At 38.1% G+C, this 11246-nt stretch overlaps 1 protein-coding gene across 1 annotated transcript in view; it reads left to right on the top strand.

Annotated features, from left to right (window-relative positions):
* Positions 1-1269: 1269 nt before the first annotated feature.
* The window catches only part of LOC121320899 (zinc finger protein GLIS3-like), a 241771-nt gene continuing 231794 nt past the window's right edge, over positions 1270-11246 (top strand). Inside the window, exons 1-2 of the mRNA XM_041259711.1 lie at positions 1270-1363; positions 3156-3600. Coding sequence (XP_041115645.1) covers positions 3225-3600 — 376 coding nt within the window. The 5' untranslated portion in view covers positions 1270-1363; positions 3156-3224. The remainder of the gene's footprint in view (positions 1364-3155; positions 3601-11246) is intronic.

Genomic DNA, 11246 nt, shown 5'->3' with positions numbered 1-11246 from the left:
CAAAATTGTATACTTAAAATAGTATATAAATCCCTAAAATATAAAAGCACATGTCCCAACTGTGAAATACGTACAGTATTGCGTAACTGCAGCAACCCCCAAACACAGCTGTTGACAGTTGAGGCCTGTACTGTAAAGCTGTCTGGTGTAATTGCATATTGCTTTTTTAAGGAATGTTGAAACCAATTTGTCCTTATATATCTCACTACCTGGCAAAATCAAAATTAGTAAAGGGTTGTGATATTGTTGGTTATTTTATTGCCTATTTATTTGACAAATGCTATGACAATGCAAAGATACTCAGTAGTCCCTCCCTTCTACTACACAATTCTTAAATTCACATGCTTCCAACTCAATGGAATATTTTTGAGCTGAGACTGATAAAGCTTATAATGAAGTAAGTTATTGCAATAACAGTATATTGCATCTCTTGGTGGCATAATTAAGCAATAATATGATATAACTGGACATACAAACTGTAACTCTGAAATGCTGCCAAGCAACCTGCAATTACTGATCCCCCCTCACAAATAACTGCAAACACCTTTAATGTACTATTTTAAATTTTGACACCAACATTACAATCATTCAATAAAATGACTACTGGTCATATCTGTAAGTGCTATTGACAGTCACATTCACCTTCAACTTATCTATGATGTTTGGTTTCTTTAAATAATAATATAATGCTGCTATTTAGATACTTGCTGACACATGAATATTGCATATTTTGGTGGCAACATGTGAAAACATGTGTAGCTATATCCCATGTGACTTTAAATTAACAATGCATCCTACAAGTGCAGTGGTATCCTAAATACTTTTTTATAACTATAAATTAAGTTTTTTTTTTTTCAAAGATAGAATTGTAACAAATATGGTGTGAAAAATACTGTTATGGGACTGTGGAGTTTGTGAAACTTCTTGCTGACCTTTGGAAACTAAATGTGTTACACATGTGTTATACTAGTGTATACATTTATAAATACAGAGCATAGGAAATCAAAACTGTCTTAATCTCTAAACTGTTTATGGCTAATAGGTTACCGATTACCCGCGCCCTGTAAACTAACAGCACACTCACAGGTCTGGAGTGGGGCCCGAGTCTCAGCCTACACATCAACAGCCACAAACAAACTACAGGCATAACATCATCACATACACACAGGCGCCTGTTGGGACAATTTCCAAGTCTGTGATGTCAACAGAAACTGATTTGATGAGCTGATACTCAGGATATTCTGGGAACTTTCATTCCTCAAGGTACTCTTTTACTGCAGAACTGTTCTGTGTTCAGCCAAATCCAGCGCTCTGACCTGAAATGAAGTGCATTGTTTAGTTTTGTTGTGGAAATGGTTACCTGGTAAGTGAGTGCTATCGCTTTATTTATACCTTGTGAAAAAAAAAAAAAATACCGAAAATATCGAAGCACAGTTTATAATTTGCCAACGAAGGACTGCGTCTTTTTTCTGCCTGGTGAAGATGACACATATTAAACTAGCTAGCACAACTTTAAGAAAGGAAAAAAAAAAGTCGTTATGTTTTGGTTAATTAGTATTTAGTGTTGTTTTTACAGAGCCTATACACAAGGTAACACAACCGGTACATTTCTGATTAAGGTACCGTAATACAGATATATTGTTATAAATATTGTAGTAATTGGCAACATGTGGCCAGGCGATATGTCATCTTTCTTACCACCTGCTTATATTTGCAAAACATAAAAAAGTAGCAATTACTATGAACAAAATACTGTATATTAGAATAATAACGTTGATCGCTGCACTGGTATTGTCACTGTATGTATTTTTGTCATGATCCTGAGACAGAACATGAAAGTTTATCCAGATTAAAGAAGGTCATGAGACAGAATATGAACGTTTATCCAGATTACTTAAATTATCTAAACCTGCTTGGAGATCCAAAATAAGGTAAAATGTCGGGCACATACTTTTTGAAGTTGTAGTTACCGATGCCTACTTCTAAGCGCTGACGTAATGTAATATACAGCCTAAGAGCAGCGGTTTTATAGATGTTTAGGTTGAATTGCAAGGCTTGCAAAAATGTTAAACGTTAAAATAGCAATTGTATTTCACTTTTCTCGGCATTACCTTGTCATTTAGTACTTGGAAAATACAGTAATACAGTATAGTATGATATTTTAAGATGAAGTGCCTTATAAATGACTCAAATTAACGCAAAAAATAAATAAATAAAATAAAGTGGTAGTGGTTCCGCCACTGTTTATCTTTTTATTATGTAATTATTGTACAAATACCGTAGGGCTGATATATTTATTAATATTAATCTTATTTAAAAATAAGTAATTTATAAGGGGTTTCATTTTAATTCATCAGCATGCAGAGGTACCAGGCACAGTTCTTTTGTCTTAGTAATATGTCTTCATTACACTTCTAAAAGTAAAAAGTTGGTAGAAAAATAAAGAACAGATTCACTTTGGAAAATAAAAAAGACAAGACATTTAAAAACGTTGTGATATAAACATCTGTAAACTCCAGTAATTTCAGTTTCAGTAGTCAGTAAATTTCAGTAATCGAATTTAGTTGGCAATTGCACGTATTTAAATTGTTTTATTTCTAATTTTATATTGAAAAACAACATACTGTATTGAATTACATCAGTGTCCACCGTGCACTTAGCTGGACTTTTGAACACTAGAGGGCTTAGAATAGAGGATGGGTTGACAGTGAGAAAAAATCCTGCGATTTGTAAGTGTTGAGTGCAACACCAAAATATAGAGCATTCAGTTTATCTGAAGAATGGGTTTAAAGACATTTTCAAATTCTTAACCGCAAAGAAACCTTACATATAACAATACTAATAAAGGTAAAGATATACAGAGGGGAAACTACCCTGTATTTGTCAAATTTAGTACAGCATGTTGTGCTTTTCTCTACTGCTGAGATTGCTGTTTACCACATATCTGCAAATAAAAATAAATCTTGTTTTCAACTGTCTGATTTATTTTGCATTGTTGTTGTTTTAAACCCTTTTGAATTTCAATAAATTAGCTTTATGCAGTTGGCCCAATTGTCAAGTCTGTATCATTAAATTGTTTAGTACAGTATGTAAATATTGCTTGTGTAGTTCATAATACATATTTTATTATAACCGGTTTTATTCTCTTTTGGCAGGTAATTACCAATATGAGCAGATGAATGGACTGTAATTAATGACATTTTGAGCGCTACATCCCTATAAAAATGAATGGAAGAACATGTAATAGAAGCCACCAGACATCAGGTACACCACAGAGTCCTGGCATGATCAATGGACAGCATATTCCCCTTATCAGGGTACATTCAGGTACACCATGCCCTCTTTCCAACAGAGCAACACCTAGTCCTGCAACTGGAAATGTATCCAATAATGCCCTTGTAAAAATACCACTGAGCTATACACCTCATTCTGGGACAGTTCCTCAGATCAGCATAAGTGAAAACACCATTCATCTTCCAGCTTTAAGCCTGAGGAGACAAGTGGTGATTAATGGGAAACCCACCTTCCCAGTTCCACAGCCACCAGCACCTCCAAAAGCTTGTGACTTTGGGAGCAGCTTCCTGAACAATGAAATTAAAGGTATGATTAGTACATAATTACCAGCATTGTGTCTATGTGGATCAATTATGTGTCCAAGGGACAAACTGGTAGCTTAAAAATAATTGCTAGCATAAACCACCACCAATAATATAAACATGTATTTTAAAAAAAGTAGTTATGGTTTATGTATTTATGTGTTACATTTATATAGCATTTTTCATTCAAAAGTATCACAAAGCACTGTACAGTACATAAAAAAAAAAGCATTTACATTTACACAACACAATACCTTTGTATGAAGGTGCCCAGGCATGTCACACACACAACTGCTACATATTAAACAGCATATTTAAAAAACAATATATATATATATATATTTTGCCTTATAGCCTGGAGTTAAAATGCATTAAAATAGTTTATTTTCATTTATCTAAACATTCTACCCCTCAACTTCCAAGTGAAAAAAAAAAATTCTAGAACTTTGTAGAAAATTAATTAAAAATAAAAACTGAAATAGCTTGGTTGGATAAGTGTCCACCCCCTTGTAATATCAATCCTAAATTAGCTCAGGTGTAACCAATTGCCTTCAAAATCACACACCAAGTTATGTGGCCTCCACCTGTGTTAAATTGTAGTGATTCACGTGATTTCAGGATACATTCAGTAGTTCCTATAGGTTCTCTCTACTGGGTAATGCATTTCGCAGCAAAGGCTCAACCATGAGCACCAAGGAGCTTTCAAAAGAACTCCGGGACAAAGTTGTTGAAAGGCACAGATCAGGGGATGGGTATAAAAAAAAACATATCAAAAGCCTTGGACCACGGTCAATATGATTATTAAGAAGTGGAAGGTGTATGGCACCACCAAAACCCTGCCTAGATCAGGCTGTCCCTCCAAAATGGATGACTGAGCAAGAAGGAGACTGATCAGAGAGGCTACCAAGAGTCCAATGGCAACTTTGCAAGAGCTACAGGCTTTTATGGCCAAGACTGGTCATAGTGTGCATGTGACAACAATATCCCAAGCACTCCACAAATCTGGCCTGTATGGTAGGGTAGCAAGAAGAAAGCCTTTACTCAAGAAAGCCCACCTTGAATCCCATTTGAAGTATGCAACAAAACACCCAGGAGATTCTGTAGCCATGTGGCAAAAAGTTTTGTGGTCTGACAAAACTAAAATGAAACTTTTTGGCCTAAATGCAAAGTGTTATGTTTGGTGCAAACCCAACACAGCGCATCACCCAAAAAACACTATCCCTACTGTGAAGCATGGTGGTGGCAGCATCATGTTATGGGGGTGTTTCTCATCGGCAGGGACTGGGGCACTTGTCAGGATAGAAGGGAAAATGAATGGAGCAATGTACAGAAAAGTCCTTGAGGAAAACCTGCTGCCCTCTGCAAGAAAGCTGAAACTGGGACAGAAGTTCACCTTTCAGTGTGACAACAACCCAAAGCACACAGCCAAAGCTACACTGGAGTGGTTAAGGAACAAAAAGGTAAATGTCCTTGTGTGGCCCAGTCAGAGTCCCGACCTAAATCCAGTTGAAAATTTGTGGCATGACTTAAAGATTGCTGTCCATCAATGCTCCCCAAGGAACTTGACAGAGCTTGAACAGTTTTGTAAAGAAGAATGGTCAAATATTGCCAAATCTAGGTGTGCAAAGTTGGTAGAGACCTATCCCAAAAGACTCACATCTGTAATTGCTGCCAAAGGTGCTTCAACAAAGTATTAACTCAGGGGGGTGGAGACTTATCCAATTATGATATTTCAGTTTTTTATTTTTAATATATATATTTTTTCTCAATAAAAACTTTTTTCCCCTTAGCAGTGTGGAGTATGGTGTGTAGATAATACATTATTATTATATATCTGAAGGTTTCCTACTATATATATATATATATATATATATATATATATATATATATATATATATATATATATATATATATATATATAAAGCATGAGGTTTAAGTTTGAAGCCACAAAAGTTAGGAAATGCCATACCACCCATAACTCAGCTGCATCCAGGTTAGGCTTTTAGCAGGATGAGCTGGTAGTCATTGCAAAGTTTTAATGAATTCATATGTAGCTCTTTAAATTCTGGTGGAGCTGATAGTCCAAAAAAAGTCAAGGTCATACAGCTAGAAACAAATGGATGTTCTATGACACACAGGGTTATTGATACTCGACTGATCAATCACACTTTTTGTGTACACTCAATTTAGGTGAGCCAAATACTTAAAATTGCTCACTGAAAACAAAAAAGCAACAAACCTTTCAGTGCTTATAAATACTGTACATACAGTACCAAAACAATGCAATCACATCTTTGCTGAGCATCTAAAATAGATAATGCATTGACATTTTGTTTATGTGGATAAGAGATAAGTGCCATATTCCTTTGAATTTAAGACACACTTTTTAAATAATTTTTTGATTCTCAAAAATAGCCTGCGTCTTCAGTTTGAGCACATATTGGTGATGCATGTGTTAAAATTGCCAACAAATGACAGGACTATCCGAGTACACAAACAACAATGTGATTTATTGCCGAGAAAAGACGAACAAAGACGTCTGCCCGAATACACAAACAGCAATGTGACTTACTGCTGAGAAAAGACAAACCAAAACATTACTGCCTGATCTCAAATCATCAGTGACATATAGGCAGCCATTTTTAAATAAGAGTCATTAGCTTCCTGAGGAATTCAAATAAGCTTTTACAATTTCAGCATTTCTAACAAACAATACCAGCTTGGGCAGATTGGAAATGCTGATGAAACACCCGTATTTTACGAGATGCGATGCAATACCACAGCTAACAAACTGGGAGAAAAACAGCTGTGAGTAATCTCCTTGTTGTTTTCATTTATATATGCTACCGTCAGGTGACGTTATAATCAGACAGAGTGAACTTCCATTGCTATGCTGATGATACCCATCTATATTTGTCTCTAAAGCCAGAAATGTTTTCTGCCTGGGTGTTATTAGCTACTTGCTTTACTGACATCAAGCATTGGATGTGACATAATTTTCTAATGTTGAATTCAGATCAAACAGGTTATGCAGTGGGCTCACAGAACCAACCTAAAAGAAAATGTGTGATTACACAAGCTTGACCCGTGCAGTCTCTCTTCAAAACTTAAACTAGAAATGACGAGTTTGGGGGTCATCTTTGATCCTGATCTCTCATTTGAGACTCATATTAGGGAAGTTACTAAAGTATCTTTTTACCATTTGTGAAATAGAAATTTGGACCAGTTATTTTTGTATCTGATGTCAAGACCCTAATGCATACCTTTGATTCATCTAGAATTGAGATCTAAAATTCACTTTTTTTCTGGTGTCCAAAAATGTGTGGTATCCCGCTTGCATCATTCTACTTATATTTGTCAAATCGTTATCAATATGTGTCCTGTGCTGGTCATAATTCTACAAATACTCGCCATGTTCATGGATTCCAACAGGGTTCTGTCCTTGGTCCTCTTCTTTTTAACATTTATATGCTGCCAGGTGGTGATATTATTCAAACCCATGAGGTTCAGTTCCATTCTTATTTAAAAATAAATTCTAAACACTGATACAGTCCTATCCACTTGTTTGGTAGATATTCAAACCTGGATGTCAAATATTTTTTTGAAATTGAATGCTAGTAAAACTGAGTTATTGGTTACTGGGTCGAACTCCCAGCTTTGCTCTTTTAACTTAACTCAAAGCTTTTATTTGAAAAAGTTTTAATAACAAAGTTTTATTATTTAAAGAAAATTGGCAGAGTGTGTCGTTTTCTGCCCCCGAAGGATGCTGAGAACCTTTTTCATGCATTTGCCATGTCTTGTTTGGATTATTGCAATGCTCTTTTTGTTAATCTTCCTGCTCACTCTTTACATTGATTGCAGATGGTGCAAAATGCCGGTACCAAGCAGACGGAACACATTACTCCGGTCCTTGAGTGTTTTGATTGGCTTCCTATCCAGTCTCGTGTTTTCTTTAAAATATTATTGTTGACGTACAAGGCTTTGCACGGTCAGGGTAGTAGCTGTATAATGGACCTTCTTAGCCCTTACATCCCTGGGAGGCAGCTTAGCTCATCTAACTCTGGATTGTTAAAATGCATGTTTCCAAAACATGCTACGCTTGGAGGTCATAGTTTTAGCTGTGTTGCTCCTATTCTTCTGAGCTCACTACTTTTCATTAGAGAATCCACAACAGTAGCCAAATTTAAAAATACCCTTAAGACGCATTTATTCTCCGCTGTATTTCTTTTATTGTTTGACTCTACTGCAGTTTGCACTGTTTATTATAATATACTGTCCTTTTATGATGATCGATTTTATCTCTATTTGCCATTTCATTGTATTTTATTTATGTATCTTGTAACTGAGCTTGCAACTCTCTGCAGTTCGTTGCCCCTTTAAAACAGGACCCAGGACACTGAAATTGATTTTTCCAGTTCTAAAGCGCTATTTTAATAACACACACAAAATAAACAAAAAACAAATAAACACCTAGCTCCTACTGGAGCACTAACTAAACAGTCAGGATTGTCCTAACTAACACACCAGACAGCTAAACTGTTTACCAGTACACAAAAACACAATTTAACACAACAAGTACTAACCGTTGTGACTGCTCAGAAACAAGGCACACACCTTCCTGCTTCTTTCTCCACAGCAGCCCTGAACAGACTGGCTGCCTTTCTTAAATGCCCTGCACCTGGCTCTAATTTACAATGTTCGCCAGGTGCAGGGGATAATTAATTAACACCACAATTTACCAAAACATGTTTTATGCAGGGAGGATATTAACCCCCTCCCTTCTGGTTACAATCTATATAATGTTTTAGCACCTTGAGATACCTAGGTGTGAAAGGCACTATAATAAATTATTATTATTATTATTATTATTATTATTATTATTATTATTATTATTATTATTAAATAGTGGATAGGATTTATTGGTCTGAAATTGAGTCATCTAATATTGATTGGTATTGTATTGAAAGATGTGGCAAATTTAAACCTTCAAAAAATGTTTCCAGTTCTTGAGGAGATGGTTGACTGAGCACAGTAACAATTTTCATAGTTTTTTTTTTTTAAAAAGTCATTTATTACATAAGAACATAAAAAAAGTTTACAAATGAGAGGAGGCCATTCGGCCCATCTTGCTCGTTTGGTTGTTAGTAGCTTATTGATCCCAGAATCTCATCAAGCAGCTTCTTGAAGGATCCCAGGGTGTCAGCTTCAACAACATTACTGGGGAGTTGGTTCCAGACCCTCACAATTCTCTGTGTAAAAAAGTGCCTCCTATCCTATTTTCTGTTTTGAATGCCTCTTTATCTAATCTCCACTTGTGACCCATGGTTTTTTACTTCATGTTTAAAAAGTCCCTTGTGTCGGCATTGTCAATACCATTTTGAATTTTGAATGCTTGAATCAGGTCGCTGCGAAGTCTTCTTTATTCAAGACTGAATAGATTCAGTTAATTTAGCCTATCTGCATATGACATACCTTTGACAGGCTGGCGAGTGGATAGAGGCCCAGAGACAGACTGCGGTTCAAAAAAATAATACTTTAATTATAAATAAACACAAAATAAAAGGGCACAAGGGCCAATAAAGATATTTAAACACAAATAACCAAACAAAAAGTAAAACTTACAAAAATAAAGATTTCCAGGCTGGGCGATGCCTTCACTGGATTTAGAAAAATTCCCAAAACCACAAACAACAAACACCAACCTGCTTTCTCAGCTCCCTTCTCTCTAATGGGAAGCAGAGGCCTCCTTTTATGTCAGGTGGCTGGGCGCTGATTGATCATTAATTATGCTAATCAACTAATCAACCCCAGCCACCTGAACACAATAAACCCAGGCAGGTAGGGTAATTTAACCCCATCCCTGCCAATTTATAAAGGGCAGAGCTTTGCTCTGCCACACACCTCCCCCAATGTACAAAGTACACCGGCCGTAATCGGTCAACTCCCCCCTCCCCCAAGAGTCCAATTATGTCCCTTGGGTGGGCTGTTTCAGTGGGCGGTGGTGGGCGGGGTTGATGTCGGAGCCCCCAAGCCTTCTTTGGTTGAGGGGGCCCCGGATCTCCAAGGTAGTACTGCGATGCTGTCATGGGACCTGGAGCTTCCAGCAGATGCAGTGCTGGCGGGTAGGCAGCACCCCCAGACAGCTCTTCCCTTCTGGGCTCTGGGAGCGGCGGCTCATCCCCTCTGGGCTCTGAGAGCGGCGGCACCTCCCCTCTGGGCCCTGGGAGCGGCGGCGGCTTCTCCCTCTCTTGCTCTCGGGACGGCGGCTCCTCCCTCTCTGGCTCTCGGGACGGCGGCTCCTCCCTCTCTGGCTCTCGGGAAGGCGGCTCCTCCCTCTCTGGCTCTCGGGACGGCGGCTCCTCCCTCTCTGGCTCTCGGGACGGCGGCTCCACCCTCTTTGTTGGAATGACTGGGGCATCTCCCATGTCTACCGCCAGGTAATTAACAACCATGAGGGCAACCTCTGGGAAGGACGCCGGGTCGTATTGTTCCTCCCACTTTTCCCATCTCTCCCCATCTCGACACCACAGCGTGTTGATAACTATGGGGAGGTCGTGGACGAGGTCTGCCTCAGGGTGCATCAACCAGTCCCACATCTCCTGGGACGGTGGTGAAGGTGGTGGTTCTGGAGGTAGTGGGGTGCCTCTTCACAACGGCCACACCAGTTTGTGGCACCTCCAGTCGGTGGTCCTTCTTCCCGCACCAGGAACACCAGGGGAAGAGGCTGGCCGGGTCCTCCAGCGGTGGCTGCAACAACTTACATTTCTTCAGCTGCTGGATCTCCTTCTGCCTTTGTCGCTGTCTGCTCTTTTTCTTTCCCATTTTTTTTTTCTAATTTATTTATTTATCAAAAAAATAAATACATTTGTCCCCCAAAAAAACAAAAAAAAATGCTGCAGTACTGCCCCGAGCCTCCTGGAGGCGCTATATCCCTCTCTTGACACCAAATGTGACAGGCTGGCGAGTGGATAGAGGCCCAGAGACAGACTGCAGTTCAAAAAAATAATACTTTAATTATAAATAAACAAAAAATTAAAAGGGCACCAGGGCTAAAATAAAGATATTTAAACACAAATAACCAAACAAAAAGCAAAACTTACAACAATAAAGATTTCCAGGCTGGGTGATGCCTTCACTGGATTTAGAAAAATTCAACCACCAACCACCAACCACCAACCAGCTTCCTCAGCTCCCTCCACTCTAATGGGAAGCAGAGGCCTCCTTTTATGTCAGGTGGCTGGGTGCTGATAGATCGTTAATTATGCTAATCAACTAATCAACCCCAGCCACCTGAACACAATAAACCCAGGCAGGTAAGGGAATTTAACCCCATCCTTGCCAATTTATAAAGGGCAGAGCTTTGCTCTGCCACAATGCCTTTTAAACCTGGAATAATTCTGGTCACTCTTCTTTGCACTCTTTCTATAGCAGCAATATAATTTTTGTAGAGACGTGACCAGAACCTAACATAATATTCTAGATGAGGTCTTACTAATGCATTGTAAAGTTTTAACATTACTTCCCACTTTTCACTATATATAATAGTATAATAGTAATATAATATCCGAGCATCTTGTTGGCCTTTTTTTATAGCTTCCTCACATTGTAGATAGACAATTCTGAGTCAATGTAAACTCCTAGGTCTTTTTT

This window comes from Polyodon spathula, chromosome 1 (assembly GCF_017654505.1).
Source record: "Polyodon spathula isolate WHYD16114869_AA chromosome 1, ASM1765450v1, whole genome shotgun sequence".
NCBI lineage: Eukaryota > Metazoa > Chordata > Actinopteri > Acipenseriformes > Polyodontidae > Polyodon > Polyodon spathula.
This window is presented reverse-complemented; position numbering and strand designations above follow the sequence as displayed.